Genomic DNA, 27,624 nt, shown 5'->3' on the forward strand with positions numbered 1-27,624 from the left:
TCCTCTTGCACCACTGCCCAGGTCTTCTCAAGAGCCCACCTAGGTCCTCTCGCCACGGGGCTCTATCCAATCTCCTCCTGAACTCAAAGAAGACAACAGAACCATTTGCTTTTTCTGTTCTACTTGATCATAAGGTGAAGCTCGAGATCTGTTTGTCCTCTGGCCCTCTGGAGGTGTTCTGCTGTTGTGGGGAAGGTGTTAGGAAGACCCCAACTTAATCCCGTCTGCAGGAGGGTATTACTGCCCATGAGGTTTAACTAAGTACCTGGGAAGGATATAAAAAAGCCCAAGAAGACAGAAACCCATACCCAGGTAAGGTGACCCTCCTTTCCTTCTGTGTTGAGCTGAGGATTTCCCAACAGAGGAGAAGGCAGAGCAAGGACTTATGGGCTCAGGAAGAAGGCCTGGACCCTTCCCCAAACCCACCCCTAGAAGGAAGAGCACTGAGTCAGAAGCTAGTGTTTTGTTTCCAGCAGCCATTTTACAAATTTCCCTTAGGCTACAGAAGTTCCGGGCCCTCTACTAGGGGATTTCATCACAGGCAGACAGGTGAGCAGAACGGAGTGTGACCCCTTTGTCAAATAAGGCAGTGGAATAAGGGCTGAGCCCTGGAGGATGCACTCAGACTGTTGCTCCATGACAATGAACGCTTCCAGGCACAGATGATGAGGGCCTATTGACCGCAGGTTTGCGTCATGAGAACAGCAACTGTTTCTTATCCATTAGGAAAAAGAAGCCAGATTTCCTTCCGGGCAGCATCCAGGCCACAGCTATACGAAGAAATCTTCCTTACATTTTGAACACTCAAAGTGGGATTCCGAAGATCATGACAGACACAAAACATGCAGCTAAGAAAGCTCCAGATGGTCCAGAAGCATCTCCATGTGGTCAGATCACACAGCAAACGTTGCTTTTGGTGTCAAAACCTGGAGAAGGTTTGTGTCACAATTAATCCTATTTCATCCATGAGATCTTCCAAGATTCTCTTAACTTCTACACCAACTTCTGGCCAAACATGACTAAGGGCCTAATGGTACCTAATTGGGAAAGTCACAAACACACCAACAGAACCAGGATCCATACTGACAAGCAAAGGCTAGAACAGCAAGCCAAAGCTAAAAGCTCTCACCTGTGGGCACCTAATGAGGGTCAGTGAAATATGTTTGTTCTGCAGCCTCAGACTCCCAACAGAGGGGCATAAAATGTCTTCTCAAGCTCAGGCTACATTTGGAGAGGACAACAAAAGGAGGGAGAGGAAGGCAAAGTGGAGAAGTTTCCATCCAGATTTCCAAGGAGAGCTCCTCAGGTAAAGAGAGGCTCAGACAAAAAGCAAAAACCAATGAATGAATGTCAGGAAGGTATGAGGAGTTATCAGTTTTCCATTCTTTGCAGATTTAAATGAGAAGGACAAAGGTCCTGAGTCCCACATCAAGGCAGCCTGGGCAATGAAGCTCTTTCCTGTGATCTTGGCATCATAACAGCAGGTACCATCTTCATCCCTCTGCGCTCCCAGTAGACAGACTGCAGGGAAAGGCACATCACAGCAGCATTGCCCTGGGGTGGGTGGGCTTTCTGAACCGAGACAGAGGTCCCCAAGGATGACCATGGGAATACAGCGTCCCTGCATTTAAAGCTCCAGTGACAGAACAGAGTCCCTGACCAGCTGCCAGGCACTGGAGAAGACTGCTGGGCTGTGTGCTCAGGACAGCGCCTGCTCCTCCCACACCTCATGGTGACAGCACAGGGCTGGTGGTCACAGAAGGGCTCAGTAGAAACGCTTTCGGCTCTGTTCCTGCCACTTGTTGTAGAGTATGATCCCAATGACAATGGCAAATACAGAAAACACCAGAGAGAAGAAGACGATGAGGAAGAGGGCCAAGCCGCTCAGGGGTGGCAGAGGGGCTGTCACTGAGGAAGTGAAAGAGAAGAAAGTCAGCACCAGGGAGCCTACCCTACTGGGAAAGACCACCCAACAAGCTATTAATGCCCCAAGACCCCATGCCCATTTCTGGGAGCCAGAGCTCACTCTCCCTTTCCAGATGCCTTAATCTGAAATGAAGCAGCTGCTCATCTGTAACCTGGAGACAGCGCTCCATATTGGACAGGGGCTAGGGCAGAGAGGAGACGGCCCTGCGAGCTGAGGGTTGCAGATCCCTCAGCCCATCCCCAGTATTGCGGCTCCTCTCCCACCATGGGCCGCTTCCCAGGGTCCCTGTGCTCACTCTCTGGCAGCTTCATGTTGTCCACCGAGGGTAAGAACACATCTCGATGCAGCTTCTCCTCTTCTGGGCTTCTCTCCACTGTCAGTTCAAATAACTTCAGGGAAATAATGTCATGGTTGTCTAAAGAGAAAACAAGGATTGCTCAAGCCCTCTCAAAAAGAAGTATCCTGGAGTATCTTGGCTCAAGCTTCTGATTCACAGCTAACTAGCAACAACCTTGAAAGAATAATTGTGGCCTGTCTTCTCATCTAATAAGAATAAAGAAGAGGAATGTTCTATATTATTCCACATTGAAAGTTTTTATTAACAAGCATTACCTACATAATTTACAAATTTAGAGATAATACAAGAATGAAATCCCCCATGACACATAAAATGTCCCAGGACAGTGAGAGGAGAACCAGCAGCACTGAGCTTCCCTTTGATGGGAACGACACACTTGCCAGACAGGAAAGGGCCTCCTGGTGGGGGCAGTATGATGGCTGCTTGCAGGGCACAGCTGTGGCACGGAACAACACGTTTCCCTTCGTGACTGGGCCTAATGCTTTGTGGCTCCTTGTAACTGTGACTCTGTAAACCACAGATCTGAATGCCATAGAGCTAGCTCATGGCTACTTGGTTGGTTATCAGGGACTGGATTTCTTGCCATTTCTATTACTAGGATGGCATGTACACCTGCTTGGACTCAGAATCTTTAGAGAATCCCTAGAAAGAAAAATCTGGATTTGCCTTCAATCAGATATTTTTACTGTCAGGGCTGAGTTTGACCCATGGACAGAATAAAAAGCCAGGGCACGTGCCTCACAATGTGGGGCACCGAAGGCTGGGACATCTGGAACGTGTCCCAACCTTCTCGGCATGTTCAACGATCCACTGCATTAACGGTAAGAGGATATCAGCAAGGAAGACCTTAAGAGGAAGACACAGTTTCTACTGAGGGACAACCCATGGGCAGAGAACACAGACTTACTAACCTAAAACCTTTACCACCCCAAACCTTGAGCAAAGGACTCCTTAGGATAAACAAAAATTAACGGTATTCTCTTTGGTCATTTCTAACAGTTGGAAACAACTTCCCATTGAAAAGTACACCAGGAAGTTAACTGACAGGCCCTAGAAACCTATACATTCAAAGGAAAATTCAAATAGACAAGGATACCTCTTTCGACTTGAGTCATGTAACAAGATTACATAGCAAAGATCTAAAGCTTGTGCCTCCTGTCCCTGAGCCAAGGTGAGCCCTGTCCCACAGCTTCAGCCTGTCTCATGGTAGTTAGAGCCTGGCTGCCAAAGCAGAAGGTGAGGGACAAACACTGCAAAGAGGCACAGGAAACTTCTTGCAGTGACGGAAACACTCTCTGTATCTTAACTGTGGAGGTGAGGGCATAGGTGTAAATATTTGTCAAAACTCTTCGAACTATGTATTTCTATTCTATGGAAAATATATCTCAATAAAGTTGAGTTTTAAAAAAAACAGAATTTTAAAAATCAGATTTCATTTTAGAGATCCAAGTTCCCAGCTTCTCTTAAAAAACTAAAGCATGGCCTGACTGAGCCCACATTTTCTCTTGGCAATGACGGCTGGAACCAAGCAGCTGCTGCCCATTCCCATGAGTGTTTGCCTTTCCTTTCTGCCAGAAGGAAATTCTGTTTCATGTTAGCTTTATTCATAATAAATTATGAATTAAAAAAAACTCATGCGTTCAATTCTTTACCTCTTCTCAAATAATGGTATGATTGGGGCTAAAGCCAAGGGGGAGAACAAGCAAATAAAGAGAATCCACAAATAGAGCCTTGACCCATGTGGCTTAGTTGGTTGGGTGTCGTCCCACAAACTGAAAGGTTGCGGGTTCCATTCCTGGTCAGGGCACATACCTGGGTTGCAGGTTCAGTGCCCTGCGTTGGGGCATGTACGAGAGGCAATTAATAAGTTTCTCTCCCTCTCTTCCTTTTTTTTTTTTTTTTTTCAAAGATTTTATTTACTTTTAGACAGAGGGGAAGGGAGGGAGAGAGAGGGAGAGAAACATCAACATGTGGCTGCCTCTCACACGTCCCTCACTGGAGACCCGGCCAGCAACCCAGGCATGTGCCCCGACTAGGAATTAAACCGGTGACCCTTTGATTTGCAGGCCAGCGCTCAATCCACTGAGCCACACACCCGCCAGGGCTCTTCCCCATTCTTCAAAAATAAATAAATAAATAATTTTTTAAAAAGAGAGGCCACAAATCTGGACAAGGAGAAGAAAAGTTCCAAAGAGCGGGGAAAGGAAAAGCAGCAGGTAGTGTCAGTGCCACAACTGTCATGGCAGGTAAGACCCTCAGGGCAAATGGTCAGAAGAGCTGAAGAGTTCTGGCTGGTGTGGCCCAGTTGGTTGAAGCACTGTCCCATAGACCAAAAGGTCACGGGTCTGATTCCTGGTCAGGGCACCTACATGCCTGGGTTGTGGGTTTGGTCCTGGTTGGGATGCGTATGAAAGGCAACCAATCAATGTTTCTCTCTCGCATCGATGCTTCTCTTCCTCACTCTCCCTCCCTTCTGTCACTAAAGAAAAATAAAGGACCTGAAGAGGAAACAGAGCAAGGACTGAGAACAGAGTGCCACACATGGCCAGCACACAGAAGTAACTTCCACTCGAAGAGTGCTAACAGCACGGCAGAGACACAGGTCCAGGGCAGCATGTTCAGAGGGGATGGCTGGAAACAGGAGCATCTCCACATAAGACATTCACAAGTCTGGCCACAAAGGAGGGTCTGTGTCCCTCCTTCAGTCAGAAGAGGGATGGCAGGTCATGGAGAAGCCTTGTTAAGAGAAGGGGAACTGAGTATATTAGGAGGGGAAAGAGAAGCAGCAGACTAGAAGGGTGGCACCAGAAACAGAAAAGTACAGAACTTAAAACACAAGCTGGAGAGCCGGCTCCACAAAGAGGCAAAGTACTTTTCCATAGCTCTATCTCCTGGGACAGCTGTCTGAGGACAACCTAAGCCTGGGGTCTTAAGGAATCTGGGTATGGGAATGTAGGAAGATAAACACTCCCAGGGTATCTGCTTCCCAGAGTTCTGTTTGACTCTCTCCTCTGAGAAGCCTCACCAAGGCCTGGCTACCAAGATGTGACTTCAGTTGGGGCAAATAAGAAGTGCATGTGGCAGTACCTGAAAGATCCCCTGTGATGGAGGAGGTGCCAAAGTAGTAACCCCGGGGCAGGCGGACCCCTGGCACTTCAATGCAGTCCCTCCACTCATGCTTGCCATCGATATCCATCATTATCTAGAATTTTAAAAAGAGAGAAATCAAGGCCAGGCCTTGGGAGCAGGAGCCAGGCAGCCATATTGGTCCAGAACAGGGACTCACCGTCAAATGCCTCTTGACATAGCGAATCACAAGGAAGGTGTCATAATGGAGATTTCGGACAATGGCCGTACAGCCCCCCAGCTCTGTCGGCCGCCCATCCCGCTCATGATCATAGCTGAGGGAGCCATTGTTCACCATGGCTGAGATGTAGGGGAACACCCGCTAGGAAAGCAGGGAAGGAAAAGCAGAGGACAGTAAGGGAGTGCTCCTAGGAATGCCTGTGCACATACAAGCTGAGCACCTTACAGTGACCAAACAGCCAGGCCTCACCGTTAACAACCCACTAGCACCCACGCTCAAGGGATACAGTAAGCAACTAAACTCTGTACTTGACTTCAGGAACCCTCCTCTAAGGCTCTGGAGTCTGACTCTAATCTCTTTCCAGAGATCACCATTTTGCACTGGTGTTCTGCCCCAGACTAGAGGCTTTCTTTTTATATGTATGTGCTTATCTGCCTACTGCCATGTCAACTTCTTGAATAAAACAGTATTTTATTATGCTGCTTTACATGTCTCCACCTTGGCCCATCTCCCCCGATCCTACCCCCCCAGAGTAAGCGTTTTGCACATAACAGGTATTCTGAAAATACCTGTTTGATCAGGGAAATCTTTCCATTCAGGATAGATCCTTTCAAATTCTAAAATCCTATAAGCACATGATGCTGAATGGATTAAGACTCAGAAAGAGCACTGCCAGAACCAGGCTGCCGGATGGTGTTCTCCAGCCAAGATGACTGTTCTTAGCTAAAATAACTTCCGGCCCATTTAAGCTTCAGCCACACACAACTTCTCCCAATGATACACAGGGCAAAGTTCTCCCACTGCAGGTTTCCCCAGATCCCACCCATTTCCCCACCTACTTCAGAGGCCCTGTCTCCAACAGAGTTGTAGGAGCAAATTTTTCCTTAGAAATGATGAGCTAACCATTCCAGAGCAAGCCCAGTGCTAGGCAGTATAGATGAAGGGAGAGGTCACATGACACATGCCACTCAATGAATTCCACACTGTCCCCAACAGTCAACATGCAAGGAGAAGGTGCACTCAAAATCAGAGACTCGTGACTCTTGAGTCAGTAGCCACATGGATACTTAACAGTAGCAAATGTTGGATGAACACACAGGGAATAAAGGGTGGCCATGGTGGATCAAAAACTGAGTACCTGGACTCCTGGAGAATATCGCCTCTTCTGAGCCTGAGAGAGTCCAACAGGGTTAAAAACAAGAGGGCACAGAAGACAGGAGACCAAGTCAGAAAGAAACAGCCATGGAAGAGCCAAGGCCCAGCTGTGGTGGATAAGCAAACCAATCTCAACCCCAAACAGAAATGTAGGGTCTATGAAGGGCATTCAAGTCCTTATGCCCCTAAAAATTATAGGCAAAACTATATGCACTGGTGCTTGTACATTTTCTGAGGGAGGATGTGTTACTATCACCACATTTTCAGAGGTCCTCTAGGAAAACCTTTCTAAGATCCTGAAGCTTTCGGAAGCTTTATGAGACATACATCATTACATCATCCAAACAGTCCCCACTTATGATGTCTCTGAGAGTCAGGAGATTAGGCCACAGGTTTGTACCCAGACAGCAGAATTTCTATAGCAAGGAGAGAGACAAGAATGACAAATAGGGCTCAATTCTTCCAAAGTGAAGATGTCCTTTGCCCTGACTGGTGTGGGTCAGTGGGTTGGGCATCATCCTGCAAATCAAAAGGTTGCTGGTTTGGTTCCCAGTCAGGGCATATGCCTGGGTTGCAAGCCAGGTCCTCACTTAGTGTGTGAGAGGCAGCCGATCAAAGTTTCTCTCCCTTGCTGTCTCCATCCCTTCCCCTCTCTATAAAAAAAAATCTAAAAAATAAAAAATAAAAAGATGTCCTTTACTGTGCAGGAGGATTTCAGAATACAGCTAATACCCAGAATGTATACAGCCCAGGACTGGAGAGACTGTGAAATTAACACTAATCCTAAGGGATCATTTATCCTCTAGTTGGGCCTATGGACATATATTTTCAAATAGCCGTTGTTACTCTAACCTACATGTGGGCAAGGAAAAGCTCCACAGGAGTGTTGCAACATGACAGATTGCTCAAGGGTATTTAGTTTTGCTCCAGAAGACTGCTACAGTTCTAGCACGAGATACCAATAGAGGGTCAGCAGAGCCCTGCCCTGCAGTAAAGGTGCGTGAGGGTGTACAGCCCAAAGCACTCCTTCCTCTAATGCTTCCTGAGCACCTATTACCGGCCAGGCAGTATTCAAGATGCTTTGAGTTTGATGGGAAACAACATAGACAGGTACCTGCTCTCATGGAGCTGACAACAGAGTGGAAGAGACAAACGATAATAAACAGTGATAAATACTATGATGAAGAGGTGGCACAACAGAGATTGATTAGGATGATTTGAATAAACATCTAAGCCTAGACCCAGAGAGTTAGTTAGAGGGAGTCCCCCAAAAGCAGCATGAGTTTGGTACATTTGTAGAAGACATGGGTGTCTGAAACTAAGCTAGTGAGGAAGAGACTGGTGTGAGCTGAGGCAGAAGCCAGATCCCACTGGGCTCTAGAGGCCACAGTAAGGAGTTCAAGGTGGCCCTCAGAGCAGCTCCCAGCTATTTTCCTTGCAGGCTGCTGGTGGAATACATACAGGGCTACAGCAAGAGATTAAATGAATCAGTGGATGATCAAACTGCCAAAAACTACTCTTCTACAACTACAATCTAGGAGAGCTATTTTAAACCACTCTGCTGCAAGAATTTTTAAAACATGCAATACCTAACTATGCAGTCAGGGCCACTGACCTCTTCTCGCTTAGATTGTCAAATAAGAAAAATGACAACAGTCAATACAACAATAGCCATCTGGTATGAATGAATCAAACTTATAACTATTTTTTTGTCAGGTCAGCAAAAAATACATTTTTTGGTGTGCAGTAGAATTTTAGTAATTAGTTTACATGTGCCATGAGATGAATAATGTTGAAAATTGCTGATCTAGAACAACAGATTTATGAGTGTGCTTATCAAACATTTTACAGAAATGGGCTTGACAAGAAAGCTAACTTCAGTGGCCAGTGAGGAAAAGGAAGGAATTAAAAATGTCCTGGGGAGTTCTGATGATCCCAAGGCTTGCTTCATGTACCAACTCAAGAAAGTGCCTAGGAGAACCATCCTTAACCTAAAGGGGCCTTGCTCTTCCCAAGGCTGGTGTGGCGTCCAACTATGCAGTCAGAGGCGACTAGGTCATCGGGATAGCCTGGGGGAGCTTTTCAGCTGCACATACATGTGTGTCCCTCAGTCAAATAGTCTCATTCAGTAGGTCTAGAGTAGGGAACAGGTTTATTTTTTAAAAAGCAGCAGAGGCAGCCAAATTTAAGAAACACTGCACTAGACAGAGCCCCACAGCTTTAGAGCTGAAATCTGTCTTCTTCAGCATCTCATAACTTGGCTTTCAATTTTGCCCCTGATATTATTAGTAATTATTTAAATGCATCTTATTTCCTATGCCCAGTTAGGAGATCACAAAGTGTTTCTAGGGTACCCACTAATATCACACCGTGGCAATTTCCTTTCCTTGGAAAGCAGACTACATGTAGCTAGAATGGAAGGCTGAAGAATCACACTGACTCAGGCAAAGGCGTCAGTTTCATTCCTAACCCAAGAGTCACCCAAAAATGAGGAACTCCTGCTATTGTAGAAATAGCTCTCTGTAGGGTGGAGAAACGCTTTCTTATTTTTGTACTGCAAGGCCACTTAAAAAAAAAAGTTCTCTAAATATAATTGTACCTCAGCCTATCTTGATTGAAAGGAGACCCGTGAACTTGTGGATTTATGAACCATGTACTAAAATCCCACAGGTCTGAAGTACATAAGCTGTGAACAATGGAGAGAAAAAAGCAAACATGGTCTCTGTCACCAGGCAGAGCTGGGTTCCAACTGTGGTCAGACCACCCCTGGCTCCATAACCTTGGGTGAACTCTGTCATCTCTGAGATTCTCTCTCCTCAGCAGAAGCAGGGAAAATAACACACAGCTCACAGGGTTAGTTATAAAGATGAAATGAGACATGAAAAGCATCTCGTACAGTGTCCCATATTCAGGAGAGAGTCAAAAAATGTTCATTCAATCTATAATTAAATTAATGAATTTCTAGATAGAAATACTGTTCACAGGTACTCATACATAAGCACAAAGCCAAACATACATCATTTAGAACAGTAATTCCCAGACCACTGGCTTGTCATGAACCAGTAAAATCTCCAAAAATATTTTGGGGGTTAACTGGTTTGCCTTTGTTACTTTTCTGACCTATTAAATACAATAATGACAAAATAAGCGACCATCTTTATAAGCATCTATTTTTTTATGAACACCATTTCTAAAAGAACATTTAATACCCCCAAAAGAAGTACCTATACAATGTCATAATAAAACATTTAGCTTCTATCAAAAGTAACCTCACTGTTCTTACTCTAAGACCAGTGAAACTGTCACAAACCAATACGAGCTCATGAACTTGGGAGCACTTGGTAGCCACTCTTTAGGGCAGTTTTTCCAACTAAACCATCCTGTAGTTGAGTAAGCTGGCCAAGTTTGCTCTCTGAACCTAGACAGATATAAAGAAAAGCAGGGTAGGAGAGAACAGAGCCACGCTTGCTACTGCCAACATATCTGCAGAATGCCCCTTGTAAACATCACTTAGTGGTGAAAACAGTAGCTAGCATTTTCTGAGCTTACTCTGCGACGGGCACCGTATCAGTAATGTGCACTTATGCATTCCTTCAATGGTCACAACCCACGGGGCTGTAGTACTGGCGCCCCCATTTCACAGGTGAGAAAACGTGCTTAAGAGAACACAGGTAATGAGTAGTGAAACCAGAGCTGGAAACAGATAGTCTGGACCGAGTCCTGGCTCAGTTACTCAGTGAGGACTACACTGCTCTCTGTATATACCAATATGGAAAATCGCTTAGTATGTGCTGTGAGATACCAACCCCCCCCAAAAAAAAACCCCAAAATCCAAAAACAAACAAAAAACCCTAGGTCTCCACTGTGAAACACAGAGAAATATTGAAGAATGATTCCAGATTAAAGGAAAGAGAGACCTAACAACTGAATGCAACACAGCATCTGGGATCTTCTGGTACCTTAAAGGCCACACTTAAACAACCGGTAAAATCTGAATAAACTCAGTAGAGTAGGTAATAGTATTGATATCAATATTAAGTTCCTGATTATATCACTGTACTGTGGTTATATAAGAGAATTCCCTGTGTTTAGGAAAAACAAGTAAAGTATTTAGGATTAAGAGAACATCATGAAGGCAATTTACTTCAATCCCTAAGAATTGGGATAGTTCAGAAAAATATACAGATGCAGACCGACAGACACACACAGAAGTTAAAAAGGCAAAGCAAATGTAGTAAGAAATTAACATTTTGGGGAATCTGGGTAAAGAGCACTTCTAATTCTTTGCTGTATTATAACCTCTAAGTATGAAACTATGTCAAAATTTTTAAAAGATTAATCTGAATCTAATATTTGCCATATTCTCAATTTCTCTATGTATCTGAAAAATTTTAAATGAAAGTTAAACAGTATGCTCATGTGATGCAATGTCTTATTTTTTAAAAGATTTTGTGCATTTTGCTTTTGTTTTAGCCTTTTCTGATTTTTCTATAGTGAGCTTTTATATAAAAATAAGAACAAACAAATGCCTCTTCTATAGCATCTCCTTTCATGGCTCCGTCTGACCCTCCCCTCGGATCACTAGCGGAACGCACTGTCATTTCTACAGACAGACATTTTTCAGGCTTTCAAAACGTTGTAAGTTGCTGGTCCTACAGCAATCTTCTCCTAATACCCTTCATGCAGGAATCTGGATACAAAGATGACAGGATAACTAACTCAGCAACACTCCTCCTACAAGAGTGAGACCAGTGAGATTCCCGCATTACTGAGCAGCATGAGAAGGCCCCTGCTCCCTAAGCCCCCAAACTACTGCTAACTTATACTAGGGACTCTGTGCCTAAGTCTTAAAGCTCCTCAGGTGAGGACACATGAAAGGGGTGAAACCAGCCAGCTGACTGCCTGGAAGACTCTCACATTCATGAACATTACCATTGTCTCTTAAACTCATGGGATGATTTTAATCCCATTTATCTGAGTTGTGACCACTAGAACAAACCTAAATAATGTAATTTGAGGACCTCAATAAAGAGTGTTTTAAAATCAGAAAGCATTAAACTTGAGGTATGCCCAAATGCCAAACACTTAAGTTCATAACTCATCTGCCCTGATTACAATTGCCAAGGTTCAGAATCCAGCCTAATATGTACGTCTCCGCTTCACTGATGCCCATCAACCTGATAGTATGTGAATACATCTTGTTAATGAGAAGATCTTGTCTACGGTCCTATTTTGGGGAGTTCCCGAACCTCCTAAAATTGTATGTAAAATCCTCCGTGTACCAGTATCTTTCAGTGGGCCAACCACTTTTGTCATATTCTTAAAAGGGTAAAAACCCAAAGGTAAAGAACTCACCCAGAGCTAAGCATGGGTTCTTGCTTTCTTTCTCCTTCCTCACTCCCTCTTTCAGTCTCAGAAGAGACATTACCTTCTCATCTTCTCTCAATTCCAGCAGAAAGCCATATATTTCTACTTTCCTTGAAAACTAGCTCTTACCACAGCTCAGCCTCAATGCCTACTCATATCAGAGTCCATAAATATTCCCCCTACCTATTTTCCAAGAGTATCTTGGAAAACACTACCTCACCTGAGACTAAAAACCCTGAATCAGTCCTGGCTGGTGTGGCTCAGTGGATTGAGCATTGGCCTGCAAACCAAGGGATCGCCAGTTCAATTCCCAGCCAGGGCACATGTCTGGTTTACAGGCCAGGTCCCCAACAGGCGGCACATGAGAGGCAACCACACATTGGTGTTTCTCTTCCTCTTTCTCCTTCCCTTCCCCTCTCTAAAATAAATAAATAAATTCTTTAAAAAGAAAAACAAAACTGTAAATCAAATCCATGTTGGATGATAACAGAATTTCAGAAGTTATGAAGTTCCTTTAATAATGTAAAGATTCTCTCTGCCAACAATAGAGACCAAGAGGGATCAGTGTCTTCATTGAGGGAATGTGTTTTTACACTGGATGACACGGTATTGTTAATTTTCTTGCAGCTTCAAAGAAGGAAAAAATTATCACATTAAAAACATGGGGTATGCCACAAACTAAACTTCCAAGCTGGCCATACCTGCGAAGAGCACTGAGCTTTCTCCCCACTCTCCTACCGGTTGTCTCACCTCCACAGAGGGAGGCCCCAGTGTCTGCCTCTGGGAAGAATGAGGGCCAAGGCTGCAAAGGGCTGTACTTTTGTGCTCTCCTTCCAGAAGGTCTCCATCATCTTACTCTTCTCTCTACTGAAAAAGGCACCCCCCTCCAAGAGTTCCCTGAAAGTTTTCACCAAAATCTGGGCTCTAATGAGGAACCATAACCATCAGCTGATGACTTCACAGAGCTGAGGAAAGATGATCAAGCCATACTTTAATCAACATTTTAACAAAACAGCAATACTAAGATATAATTCACACACCACACCATTCACCTATTTGAAATCTATGATTTATTGGCTTTTAGTATATTCAGAGTTAGGATTATTATTACCACCATGAATTTTAGGACATTTTCATTGCCGCAAAAAGAAACCCTGTGCCCACTAGCTGTCACTCTCCCCACGCCCACCCTCTAGCCCAGTCTCAGGCATCTACTCTTCTACTTTCTGTTCCTATAGATTTGCCTGTTCTGGACAGTTCATACACATGGATCATAAAATACCATCTTTTTGTTGGCTGGCTTCTTTCACTTAGCGTATTTTCGAGGGTCATCCACATTGGAGCACATATCAATGTTTCCTTTTAATGCTGAATAATACACCATTGTAAGGACATATCATATTTGTTTATTCACTCATCAGTTGATGGTCATCTGAGTGGTTGTCATTTTTTGGCTAATATGAATAATGATATGAAAATTCACATGGAAGTTTTCATGTAGGCGTTTTCATTTTTCTTGGGTATATACCTAGCAGTGGAATTGCTGGGTCATGTAAACTCTCTGTTTAACCATTTGAAGAACTGCTCAACTATTTTCCAAAACAACTGCTCCATTTTATATTCCTACCAACAGTGCACGAGGGTTCCAACTACTCCACAGATTTATTAACACGTTATAATCTGATTTTTCTGTTTTAGCCGTGTAAGTGGGTGTGAAGTGGCATCTCATTGTGGTTTTCATCTGTGTGCCCCTATTGGCTAAGATGTTGAGCATCTTTTCCTGTGTTTATTGGTCATCTGTATATCTTCTTTGGGAAAATATTCAGATGTTTTGGCCATTTTTGAATTGGGTTGTCTCTTTCATTACTGCATTGTATCTAGAATACATAAAGAACTATTACAAGTTCCTTATCAGATATATGATTTACATTTATATTCTCCCAGCCTGTGAGGTGTCCTTTCACTTCCTCGAGGGTATCCTCTGAAGCACATTTTTGAGTGAAGTCCAATTTATCTATTTGTTTTTCTTTTGTGGCTTTTGTTTTTGATGTCAAGTCTAAGAAACCATTGCCTGATACAAGGTCATGAAGAATTAACCCTATTTTCTTCCAAGAGTTTTATAGTTTTAGCTTTTACTTTAGTTCTTTGATCCACTTGAGTGTATGGTGTGGGGCTGGGGAAACTTCATTATTCTCCCTGTGGATATCCAGTTGTCCCAACACCATTTGTTGAAAAGACGATTCTTTCCCCATTGAATTGTCTTGGCCCCCTTATCAAAAATCAATTACTCAAAAAAGTGAGGATTTACTTCTGAATTTTCAATTGTATTCCATTGATCTATAGGTCTGTCTTTATGCCAATACCACAGTTTTATTACCATAGCTTTGTAGTAAGTTTTTTTTAATTATAATTTATTATGCTATTACTGTTGTCCTGATTTTCTCCCTTTGCCCTCCTCCACCCAGTGCCCCCTACTCCCTCAGGCAATCCCCCCATCATTGTTCATGTCCATGGGTCATTCTTTTAAGTTCTTTGGCTACTCCTTTTCCTATACTGTACTTTACATCCCCATGGTTATTCTGTAACTACCTGTTTGGGTTTTTTGAAGATTTTATTTATTTATTTTTAGACAGAGGAGTAGGGAGAGGGAGAGGGAAACACCAATGTGTGGTTGCCTCTCACGTGCCCCTCGCCCCCACTGGGGACCAGGCCTGCAACCCATGCATGTGCCCTGACTGTGAATTGAACCAGCAACCCATTGGTTCACAGGCCGGAGCCCAATCCACTGAGCCACACTGGCCAGGGTACCTATTTGTACTTCTTAATACTCACCTCCTCACCCATTCTCCCCCTCCCTCCTCCCATTTGGCAACCACCTGGTAACTTCTATTCTCATGCTGCTTTTAAGAGCCTCTCTTTAACTTTAGCAACAATTTTAAAGTTTAAAAAAATAAAGCAGTTAGCAAAAAAACCAAAGTTTCTATCTTTAACCTTTGGTCTTTTAATTATGTCTTGGAGTCTCTTTGCACCCATCATAATTGGGACTCTGTGCTTCCTGGATTTTCATGTCTATTTCCTTGACCAAATTAGGTAAGTTTTCTTTCACTATTTTTTCAGATAGATTTCCAATTTCTTGCTTTCTCTTCTCCTTCTGGCACCCCTATGATGCAAATGTTGGATCTCTTGAAGTTGTCCCAGATGCTGTTTACACTATCCTCATTTTTTTGGATTCTTTTTTCTTCTTGTTCTGGTTGGTTTTTGCTTCCTTATGTTCAAATCATTGATCTGATTCTCAGCTTCATCTGCTCTACTGTTGTTTCCCTGTAAATTGTTCTCTGTTTCAATTAGTGAATCCTTCATTTCTGACTGGATCTTTTCTATGCTGCTGAGGTCCTCACTAAGTTCCTTGAGCATCCTTATAGTGTTTTGAATTCTGCATCTGATAGATTGCTTACCTCCCTTTCATTTACCTTTTTCTGGAGTTTTAATCTGTTCTTTCATTTGGGCTGTTTGTCTCCTCGTTTTGGCAGCTTCCCTGTTTGTTTCTATGTATTAGTTACAGCTGCTTTGATTCCATGTCTTGGTAGTGTGGCCAAATGTAATTGTACTGCACAGTCCAGTGGCACAGTCTCCCCTATCACTCATGCTGGGTGCTTGAGGTGCACCCTTTGTGTGGGCTTGTGTGGGCTGAGTACACCCTTCTCTTGTAGTTGAGTCTTGGTTGCTGTGGGCAGATCAATGGGAGGGATTTACCCAGGCCAGTGAGCTGCAAGGATTGGCTTTGACCACTCACCACCAACCCCTGCCCTCCATGGACAATCAGCTATGCAGGGGCAGGGTGGTGTTGCTCCAATGTGGTCTGTAGGTGTCCACTGGATGCATTGGCCATGGGGTTTCCCAGGTGGTGCAGACCAAGGTCAGTTCCCACCTGTTTTGCCCGGGGCCACCTGCCTGAGCTATAAAGCAACCTGACTGCTGCTAGGGCTCACTGAAGGTTGGCTGTTGCCTGTTGGATAGGATTTAGGAGCCAAGACCAGGCATTCTTATGGAAAAGCAATTTGGGTGGGCCTGTGAGTTGGGTGGGGCAGAGCCTCTGGGGATCTCTGAGGTGGGTTAGTGTTACCTAGGTTGATGGAGTCTCAGATATGCCACCAGCTTAATGGTTCTGGGGCATGGGGGGGAGGTTTAGCAAAGGGACAATGGCCTATGCTCACCTTGATGCTGGACACTTCAGTTTCTCCCTGTATGCCACTGATGTCTTTCAAGCTATTATCCCAGTGCTGGACCTCAGAGTGAGTCTAAGTGAACCCATGTGTAGATTCTTTACGAGGAGCTGCTTGGGGCTCTAGCAGTTTCTTCCACCAACTCAATCCCCGCTGGGTTTTGGAGCCAGAAGTTATAGGGATTTATCTTCCTGGCACTGGAATCCTGGGCTGGGGGTCCTGGTGTGGGTCTAGGACTCCTCGCTCCTGAAATATCCCTCCCGAATTTTTATTCACGTGGGTGTGGGGCCAGCCTGTTCTACATCTGTGCCCCTCCTACCAGTCTGGATGGATGTGGCTTCTTTAATTTCATAGTCAGGCTTCTATTCAGCTCGATTTCTGACACTCCCAAATGATGGTTGTTCTACTTTTAGTTGTCATTTTGATGCGGTTATGTGAAGATGAGGGCCATGCCTGCCTATGCTGCCATCTTGACTGGAGTCTGTAGTAAGTTTTGAAATCATAAAGTGTGAGTCCCCCAACTTTGCTCTTCTTCATTAAAATTATTTTGGCTATTCTGATTCTCTTGCATTTTTGCTGATCTTAGGATCAGCTTATCAATTTCTCAAAGAAGCCAGCTAGGCTTCTGATAGGGATTGCATCAAATCTGTAGATTAATGTAAGGAGTGTCACCATCTTAACAATACTAAGATTCTAACTCATGAGCTGGTATGTCTTTCCATTTACTTAGATCTTCTTTAATTTATTTCAACAATATATCACAGTTTTCAGAATATATGTTCTTTAAATTTATTTCTAAGCATTTTATTCCTTTCTGATAATAGCATAAGTGGAATTTTCTTACTTTCATTTTCTGATCAATGCAAACATATAGAAATATAACTGACTTTTGTATGTTACACTGTATCCTACAACCTTGCTGAATTCATTTCTTAGTTCTAAGTGTGTAGGTTCTTTAGGGTTTTGGACATGCAAGATAATATCAACTGCAAGCAGAAATAGTTTTACTTCTTTCTTTCCAATCTAGATGTCCTCTATTTTCCTGCCTACCTGTGCTGACAAGAACCTCCAGGACTATGTTGAATAGAAGTGGCAAGAGCAGAATACCTGTCTTCTTTCTGACCTTAGCGGGAAAGCTTTCAATCTTTTACAATTAAGTGTAATGTTATCGGGGGGTTTCCAGATGTCCTTTACCAGGCTGAGTAAGTTCTCTTCTATTTCTAATCTGTCGAGTATTTTTCTTATCACAGAAGTATTACATTTTGTCAAATACTTTATTCTACATGTATTACTATGATCAAATGACTTGTCCTTTATTCTGTTAATACGGTCTATCATATTAATTTTCAGCTATTAAACCAAACATTAATTCTTAGGATAAACATACTCAGCCATAGTATATAATCCTCTTCATATGCTGCTGGATTTGGTTTGCTAGTATTTTGTATAGATTTTCCATCTATAATCATAAGAGATATTGTTCTATAGTTTTCTTGTGATATCCTTACCTAGTTTTAGTACCAGGGTAATACCAATTCAAGAATTAGTTGTTAGTGTCCCTTCCTTCTATATTTTGTAAGGGATGGAGAAGAATTCTATATTAATTCTACTTTATATATTTGGTAGAATTTATCAGTGAAGCCATCTGGTCCTGGGCTTTTCTTTGTGAATTATTTTAAATTACTAATTCAATCACTTTACTTATATAGATCTGTCCAGATGTTCTATTTCTTCAGGTATTATTTCAACAACCATTTATGCTCGGGCAACCTCACTGCAGCACAGGTAGTACCCTGTACTCCCAAATACTGAAGCTCTTGACTTAATCACCTAAACTGCAATTCCTATATCTCTGGTGGGGAAACTGTGTGACTTTGGACAATCTGTCCTGATTTCAGATAACTAAGCCAAAACTCTGCTCACATACTGAACCCCCTTCACCTCTTCTGAGATGCATTACTGGTCGCTAGCATTTTCCCAGTATTTCCTCATGAACAAACGCGCTACCAAGCGAGTTGGGCAACAAGGTCATGTACAGTCTAGTGACAAGAAAACAAGAAACCAGAGAAACATTTTCACTACAATAGCTTAAGGGATTTGATGAAGTATTCCACACCCCTCCTGTCAGCTCCCTGTCCTCCTCATCCAGCACATCTTCTAAACATGACATGACATCTGCAAGTTTTTAAGAGGTACTGTACTTGGCACCTTCTCCTTATGTGCTGAAAGTAATAAAGAAAATAATGGGGCTGAGATCACTGGAGTCAAACCCACTACCTGTGTGTCATGAGTTTTTTAGGCTTTCTGGACTTCAGTTTCTTATCCATAATGTACAGATAAAAATAATATATGCCCCAAAGTATCATTTTGATAAGCAAATAATACCTGTAGAAGTGCATGGGACAATACCTGGCACCTTTACATATCATATCATAGTAAACCGCTGCTAACAAAACACATCTAAGATAGTCCAGGTTGTTAGCATGTGGAACGGAATACATTTTCTATGCTCTCTGCACTGAGTAGAAGCTCTAAGAACTGAAATTGCACAGATCACATGAAAACACTGAATGCCTCCATTCTCAAGGAAATCCACCCTGCAGAAGAAAACTGTGGGTGGGAGGTAACAGAGCATCATAATTAAAAGCATAGTCTCTGGAATCAGGTTGACCTATATTCAGAATCTGACTCCATCTTTTATTGGTTGTTCTAAGACACTTAACTTCTCCAAGCTTCTGTTTACTCACTGGCAAAATGGGAAAAATAACACTGACTATAAGGAGACTTGATGAGGATTAAGACAGTACTTGTAAAATGCCCAGCACAAGATAGCCAAAGTAGTAAACAAAACTGCTTTTATTAGTTTTAATTTTAAAATTTGTTTAATAAACAAACAATAAAGAAAAAGGACCCGATGTTGGTCGAAGGGTTCTCAATCCTGGCTATATGTGTGGCTCACCTGGAGAGCTTTGAGACCTTTGGAAAGTAAGGTTGCCTAAATTTCACCCAAGACAAATGGAATCAGACTCTCTGAGGTTTGGTCTGGACATTTGCATTTTTAAAAACTATCTAGGTAATTCCAATGTGCAGCTGGGAGTCAGAACCATAACAGCTAGCCAGAAAAGGCGGCCTGATTTTTACCATCTGAAACTAATTGTTTTTATTAACAGCTACTATCCTTACAAAATAAGCTAATCAGATTTGCCCTCTCAAACCAGAATTACTAGTATCTGACAGTAAAATGGAAGCCAAAATAGTGTGAACAATTAATTTCTGGGAGAAACAGAGGCAGATTTAAAACTCTAGTTAGGCCCTGAAGCCCAGACCTCTTCTTCAGATGCACTTTTAACTACCACTACTTCCTCAGCACAACTGCAAACCTAGTCATGATAAGCTTCTCATTAAAATCCTTTAATGCACTTACCCGCTTAGAATACAGTCCATACTCCTTAATGGGAACACCACCCTTCAATACCTGGCTCAACTGTGCACGCTGAGGATAAGTCACATACATGAAGAATGCTCTGGTGCTGGTCTAAATAGCCAAACCACTGCCCACCCAAGCAGACAGTGTTCAATCTCAGTGGCCAGTGAACACGCTCAAGAGAGAACAGTGTTACTACAAAAGAATGCGATGTGAATGGTGGCCCCTGGAATTGTGCAACATGGCAACGCTGCCGGCTCTGTTCTTCTCTTTAGCCTCATCTCTTTCTGAGTCCCCCTTTTTGTCCTTACAATTGTTGTCCCTTCTCTCACTTCATCACCTTAATACATGCTTTTTCCTCAATATGAAACACTGGTTCCTCATTCTGCAGACTTCAATGTAAGTGTCACTTCCTGGAAAAAATCTTCCCCAACAGCCACAACCACCAACAAAATCCTGCCCCAGTCCGAAGCTGCTGCTGCCTTCCTTCCACATCCCCTAGTTCCCCACCAGCATTCTCACACGTCAGTGCTACTGAGTGCGGGGATCATGTTGGTCCTGCTCAAGATTCCCAGGGCCTGGGGGTGGCAGAGTGAAGAGGGACTCAGAAACAACTCTGGTAACTGACCCACAACAAAAGTTTATTCTTCTAACTCAGGTCTCACTCTCTACATTCCCCCGGCTAACTCTGTGGAAAATGTTAAAAACTGTTGAATCTGGGTGCTGCATATACAGTGATCTGTTTTTGCAATATTTTTATAAGTTTGAAAATTTTAGGGCTTAAAAATAAAGTGAGTTCTACCTCCATTCCTAATCCTGCCTTTCTTGCTAAATACTTTTCAGCTATAGGATGTCCAGCAACAACCTGTCATAATCATTTTCCCACAATCTGATGGCAGGACCATTGGGCAGAGAGCATCATTCTGTTGCTAGCATAAGGAAGTACTAAAGAACCCTTAGGATTTGCTAACAAAAAGAAAGAAGTTTCTGCCAACAGCCAGGTACGGGGTTCCCACAAAATCCTGAGATTTTATCCACTTCCTTTGATAGCCTTTCCTAGAGAAGAAGAGAAATGCTGTTCAGGTCTGAGAAGAGGAGGAAGAAAAGGATGCTGGAAAGGGTGAGCAAGCTGCAGAACAGAGCAGTGATGTATTACGTCACCAGGGGAGCTTAGTTACATTAATTCAGCTTGTTCTGGTGCTGCTGGCCGAGCACGCTCACTTCCCGCAACCACCCACTGTGCCCAAGACAGAACACCACTAACACTGAAGAGAAAGCCCTCATTCAGACAGCCATTCCCAGAAGACTATACACCACAAACAGCTCTCTCTAGTAAAAACCCTGACAAAGACATTAACTTTTGAAGTTCGGGAGATGAAGAAAGTAGAAGTCAACCCCTCACTTCCTAGCCTCTCTGTTCCCTTCTAAACAGTATTCCTACAGCAGAGAACAGGGACGTCCATGTGGCTGACCTAAGCTCTGACACTTGCCATTACCTCTTGCTGCTTCTCCTCATTGGGGTAGGTGTCTACAAATACTCCCAGCCCCACAAATTTGTCCATGTTTCCAAACACAGGCCCTAGAGAGAGAGAACAGATGATGAACAATGACAAAAAGTCAAGAGTTGAAATAAGAATAATATATCATTACGATGGGGAAAAAAGCAAAATTCAAATGATTCTCAGGCCTCAATTAAGATGAGAAAACGCATGTAAAAGCACCCAGAAAAGTACAGGGCCTGTAACAAGCAGCCAATAAATAGCTGTAGCTTCTACTGAAGGCAGGGGAAAGAGAAAAGGCCAGTGCAACCTTGTTTAGCACTACATCTGCTTCCTGATCCCAACTAGCTGCTAAGGCGCCCCTAAAGAATTCTGCTTCACAAACACTTGGTGACAACCATGCCCCTAGGAGAGATTTGATTTCCCAAGGCTGACTTCTTGTTGCAAAAGAGATCAGGCTGAATCAGCTGGAGTTTGCCATGTGCTTGGGGCTCCCACACAACAGGGAAAAATAGACGCTGTTTTCCTAACTCAGGAGTGCTGAGATCGATCACTGTGAACACCCAGAAGGAATCTGCTCACTCACAGTCATCAGTGTTCGGGAGCGCCAGTGCTTGCACCTAGTCAACAGGCCAGGTCGGGTCCCAAGGAAATCAGAAGGAACTAATAAGCAAGAACTGCCCCAGGATAAGTCAAATTCAGCTCCTTATGAGGATTCAGACCCCACTCTAGAGACTAGACAGGCCAGTCTTCACCCACAGACATCAAGGGAGAGGAAAAATTGCTGGCATTGTGGGGATGTACTCTTCTCAAAAAGAGGGCACATGAGAAAGCAGGTTGGGCCCTGACTGGTGTGGCTCAATGGGTTGGGCATCGTTCTGCAAACCAAAAGGTTGCCATTTCAATTCCTGGTCAGGGCACATGTCCCTGGTTGGGGGTGTACAAGAGGCAACTGGTGGATGTTTCTCTTGCACTTCAATGTTTCTTTCCCTCTCTTTTCCCCTCCCTTACTCTCTCTCTAAAAATAAATAAACAAAATCTTTTAAAAAAAGAAAAAGAAAGAAAGCAGGTCATTCACCCCCTACACAAAAGCAACCCAGGGTCCCAATACCTGGCTGCATCCGATCCTTTGTGTACCAGATTGCCAAGCCATCCCCATGCAGATTCTTCTTTCCTTGTCCATGGATTCTGAAGTGCACCTGCAATTCCCAGTCTCTCAGGAAACACGGCTGAAGTGAAAAACGCACTGGGATCAGTAACGGGCATGAATGTGAAAGCCCTCGTCAGCAGTCTAGGGAAATATACATGCAGGTAACATGAGGCTAAGGGTTAAAACTTGCTAAGTGTTTGTGCCATAAAGTTAAATAGAGCCATTCAACTGTATTATGAGATTTAATGTAAAAAGTAAATAAACCTCCTCATTTTCTTCAATGTCTCCCAAAAGAAACAGTATAGTACTCTGAAGTGGGAAAAGACACGAGCCCACCACATAAGGCTGTTATCATCCTACACAGATCCAGCAAAGCATCTTAGGCTGTAGAATACAGGTGACTAAAATATCTCATCTGCAGCTTATGAACACCTCTCTGACAGAAATACTCTAAAAAGCTTGAATTTAAAGAAAGGTCAAAGCCCTATTCATTGTGAAAGAATAAGAAAAACAAAGTCATTTTACAAAGGTTTCCAAGAATAATTAACAGACGCTATACATACCTCTAACTAGTCAGACTTGGCTCTATGGCAAGCTAAGGGGTAAGCTGGAGTTCCCATGAGGAGGTATAAGTTACGATCCCTCCAAATCTCATTCTTGTGGTCAGGAAGCATAAATGCACCAAAAGAAAACAACTCCACCCCCACAACAGGGACAGCTTCTGGTGGGAAAACTTTAAGGAGATGGGTGTGAATCAGACTCCTGATTCTATTTTTGAACTGTGTAGCAAACCTTGGAAAAATGGAGGAGGTAAGTACTCTAAATAGTTGAACACTTCCTTTTTTTTCATTATTTAAAAAAAATTTTTATTGATGACACTATTTTGAACACTTTCAAGTAGAAACCACAGTGGGTATTTGGTTTAGAGAGGCTCCTGGTTAAAGTTCACCATGAAAAAAGAAGAGAAGGAAGAGCAGCTAGACCAATAGGATTCAGCCAAAGGCTCTCCAAATAGATTGTCCTGGCTCTCAAGCAACATATTGCTAGATCATTTTCAGTTTTCAGTTTAATTTTGGGGAAATCTTCCAAAAAATGTTAATATTGGGAGTACATGGTCCAAATGAAAGGAGTGCAGATACTTCTAAATTCACCAGTGAAACCTGAAATCTCTACCAGGTTACCCTACTCTGGTGAACTCAGCCTCTGTGTTGTCATTCTAGGTTCTCATCTTTCTGCTGTTACATTTATATTTCAGGGCAAGAGTGAAGTTCAGTGGCAGGAAGCTAATGGGTGGACATTATGCCCCTGGAAAGAAGGTAGGGCCAGAGAGGTTCACATTGACCCAACAGGTGTCTGCCACTTATCCTTGGCCTCGTGTAGCACAATGCTATACAGTTTTGCTCAGGACTATGTCTAATAGTGGTTCTGAAACTTTGCTGCACATTAGATTCACCTAGTCCTAGAGGGCTTTAAAAAATCCCAATGGCCAAACCACACCCCATTCCAATTAAATTAGAATTTCTGGGGGTGGGATCCAGGCATCAACTCCAATGGACAGCCAAACTTGAGGACCACTGCTCAAACCAGTGCTTCCTATCCACATAACTCAGAAACGAATCCCAAGGTTCTTTCTGATAGCCAGTTATCAAAAAATACAGGCAGCAGAAAATCCAAAAAAAAGAATACTGGAAACTAGACTAGAATTGCTGCTAAGAGTTATGTAGAGACAGCTAGCAAGAGAGAAGCAAAGTACCAAGCCCTGGATACAATCATTTAGTAACTGAGAGACCTCCATCAATGAACCTAATAAGGGATGTAGAACATAACAACGTGCATTTCTGTAACGATTTTAACTTTCCAAAGCTTTTTCATATCTATTCTTGTAACAACCCTGGTGGGCAAGTAGAACAAGAATTATGAAGTGCATCTGACAAATGGAGAAACTGAAAACTGAGAAGTTAACTAACCCCCTAAGGCTCACAGTGGGTGTGTGATAAACAACGAGATCTGGAACCTGAGTCTTTCAACTGGCAGCCCTTTACCTCTTCTACCAGAACGTACCACCCTACACCGTGTCCAGGAATGAGCTCGCCCTACAGTCTGGGTTAAGGGGCCAGCTTGTGCAAATGGCTCATGCAGAAACTTCTCTTCTCCCTATGCTCCTTCAGTATTCTCTGCACATAATATGAACAGGGAGAAGAAATAGTGCTCTTTTCTGAGATTCAACTTATCTAAACCTAATGATAAAAAAAAAAAAAAAAACCATGGAAAAGTGAGTTCTTAGCTTATGTGAACCCAAGAGAAAGTATTCAAGGATGACACCAAGGTCATTCCCAAAAGTAAAGTGGTTGTAAAAGACTTAGAAAGAGCCCTGGAAATCAAAAAGAAAGCATCATCTTACACTTGTACGCAATCAGAATGCAGCCACACCAGTAATACTGCATTCGCTTCTTGTCGTCATACCTCAAGAAAGACAATGTAGCTAGAAAAGGTCCTAAGAAGGACAAATAAAATGACCAAGGGCTCAAAGTGGCTTTCACAGGAAAATAAAACTTAAAATTAGACTCCTCAAACTGAAATAACAAAGGGAAAGAGAAACTGGAATGAAATTTGAGATAAATTTAAAAGACAAGTCTTCTACTTTACAAAGCAAAGTAACTAAACATGAATTATTAATCTTCAAGGAGTCATACTATCAAGTCAATAAGGAATTGAAGACATTTCAGAAAACAGAGTCAAAATGAGTTATTTGCTATAATTAGGGCAATAGACAGCATTTCCCTAAATGTCTGATTTCTTTATGAAGGTCATCAAAATCTCTGAAATGAAAACCCCTGATATACCCAGAAGACAGAATACTAGAAATGAACAGTAAAATTAAGTCAAAAAGCCCCTGGTGAACTTTCTAGGATTTTGGGGGTCACCAACACAGGAGGGAGGAAGATTCTTACCACCCGGTTCCAGAGCGCACCCTGTTTACTTTGCATATCTGGGGTAAGGCGGATATATTGGGTCATCACCATGGCATTGCCCATCAGATTCCACAATGAGGAACTTCCAGTGCCCACACCTACACAGAGGAAGTAGATCAGTTCATACTTTTCAACACCAATCCATTCAGAAAGCCACCACAAGGTCCTCCGAAAGCTGGAGTCATCATCTGTTTTTCCCCTTCCATGTTAGTCTCCCACCTTCTATCATAAACTTCATATCCTTATGATCTTTACAGCTTCCTTTCACAAAGCCCTACTCAGGTAAAGACCCCAAAGCACATCAGAGCTATCACTTTATCCATGCCACAGTTAACCATTGTTCAAATCCATTCTTCCCTTTTTTATATGTGAGTAAATTGTAGCGCCATTTAAAAAATTCCCTAGTTAAACCAAAAAGAGCTTGACCCTCAGGCCTCTGGGGCTTAATCACCTTGTTTCTTTAAACAATCCAAGCACGACTTCACCAGATACCTCAGACTATAAGCCCCTTGGGAATGAGAACTGTGTCTGTATAACCCACAGCATTAGCAGAGACCCACACAGAGGCACTCCATGCACCCTCTAAGTGAATAATCACCCTTAAGAGCAGTGTTAAGGGTGCTTAACAAATGCTCTTGCACTTGGAGTTTGTGTTTGTCTGTTTGCTGTCCCCCTATCCACACTCCAGTGGGGAAACAGGCTTGTATCAAGCCATCTGCACTGATTTGGTCCTCTTTGCAGCCAAGTATATAAATTTTCTGGTTGATAAGCTATCCCTAAGGGCCTATGAACCCTAAACAGAGCAAAGCTACCAGTCTCTTTCATCAGTAGGGTTCCTGGGCTGGAGAACAGGTTTTTTAAACCGCAACAGATTTCTCTTCTGTCTCAGTCCAGCCAAGTTCTACCCCAGTTCTGCCTCCTGCTTTATTTCTAGTACATCTACAGCTCCATCCGGAGACAGGCTCATTGTTACTGGTCCTCCATCACTTGCCCCCCATTCGCAGTCCCCTCCCCTTCCCACATTCCTCCTGTCCAACACCGAGCTCCCCTCCGTTCAGGCATCCGAGGGCCCAGTTACGACCTGCAGGAAACACCCAGAGCTAAGTGCGGGGCAGTGTGAGGCGGGGCTGAGGGGGTGGGGGGGAGGAAGGCTGACCCCTGCCCTGCAGGCCCGTGGCTCTCAAAAGCAGCAGGAATCCCCATGGGCCCCCTCCCACCGGCGGCAGTTTCCGGACCCGCGAAGCCAGTCGCCGCCCGTCTGTACCGAGGGGCTCAGGTCTTGAAGCCCTCCCCGAGCACGACTACCTAGTCCCGGGTGCCTCACCCTGGTAGGGCTTCGACAGCGAGTGCTCCCGTTTCAAGTACTCGAACGTCTGACCCGCCCCGACTTTTCGGGGCCCCTGCCCAGACCCCAACAAAAGAAGAAGTAGAAACATCCTGGACCCATCCCGAGCCGACAAATGCCGTCGCCGCCGCCACCGCCACCACCACCCTGAGGGTCCTAAAGTGGCCGCCATCTTTCTCACCACTGTCCCTCCACCAAAACTCCGCCCCGCCTCACAAGCCATTGGCCCATGGTACCATCTGCTCCGCGTCCCATTGGCTCTCGTCAATTCTCGGCCGCCGCAGGTGAGCATCTCATTGATTGGCTGGCTTCATATCAGTTGCCTTGCCAACCCAAGAAGGGGGCGTGGCCAAGTGCCTAGACTGCCTTATTTGCTTTTGTCCTGAGTTCCGCTAGGCCTACTGGTATATGTAGTGATTTTCAGTTTGTCTTTGCAATCTAAATAAAATTTAAGGAGATAAAATGTTTCTTCCTGTCCCACACAAACGTTTTAACCTCTCTGCCATAGTACCCTCCTGACTGCGGAACTATCAGGAGAATATAGAACTGAAAGGAGAAATAGAGAAATTACACAATGGAAGTACCTGGAAAATTGTCAGGAAAATTAGCAAATTTATAAAAGACTTGAACAGCACTATCAAACAACTGGACCTGATGACCTTAGTAGAAACTTCACCCAACAACAGCAGAAAACACATTCTCTTCAAGTGCAAAAGAAACATTTGCCAAGATAGTTTAGGTCAAAAAACAGCAAACTCCCCCCACCATCACCACCCCCCCCCCCCCGCCCCCGCACACACACAAACACACACACACAAAACCTTCACAAACTTAAAAGAATTGAAAGCACATAAATGATGTTCTATTGTGATGGAATTTGACTAGAAATCGGTAACA

General features: G+C 43.5%; 1 protein-coding gene across 5 annotated transcripts; it reads right to left on the minus strand.

The window, feature by feature from the left end:
- Window positions 1-448: 448 nt before the first annotated feature.
- On the minus strand, window positions 449-26,945 carry LMAN2L (lectin, mannose binding 2 like). 5 transcript variants are annotated; one of them, XM_045204736.3, is made up of 9 exons: window positions 26,707-26,936; window positions 25,362-25,480; window positions 22,372-22,489; window positions 21,258-21,340; window positions 6,731-6,763; window positions 5,572-5,733; window positions 5,373-5,487; window positions 2,223-2,342; window positions 449-1,908 (listed from the first exon to the last, which is right to left on the minus strand). In XM_045204736.3, the coding sequence occupies exons 1-9, from the start codon at window positions 26,897-26,899 to the stop codon at window positions 1,766-1,768; spliced, it is 1,086 nt and encodes a 361-aa protein (XP_045060671.1). In that variant the 5' UTR covers window positions 26,900-26,936; the 3' UTR covers window positions 449-1,765. The 5 variants fall into 5 exon arrangements, with proteins under 5 accessions (XP_045060671.1, XP_045060672.1, XP_024427634.1 ...); XM_045204737.1 differs by having other exon boundaries at window positions 449-926; window positions 26,707-26,926; XM_024571866.3 differs by lacking the exon at window positions 6,731-6,763 and having other exon boundaries at window positions 26,707-26,945.
- Between the last annotated feature and the right edge of the window lie 679 nt (window positions 26,946-27,624).

The sequence above is a fragment of the Desmodus rotundus genome, chromosome 5 (genome assembly GCF_022682495.2).
Source record: "Desmodus rotundus isolate HL8 chromosome 5, HLdesRot8A.1, whole genome shotgun sequence".
In the NCBI taxonomy this organism is placed as follows: domain Eukaryota; kingdom Metazoa; phylum Chordata; class Mammalia; order Chiroptera; family Phyllostomidae; genus Desmodus; species Desmodus rotundus.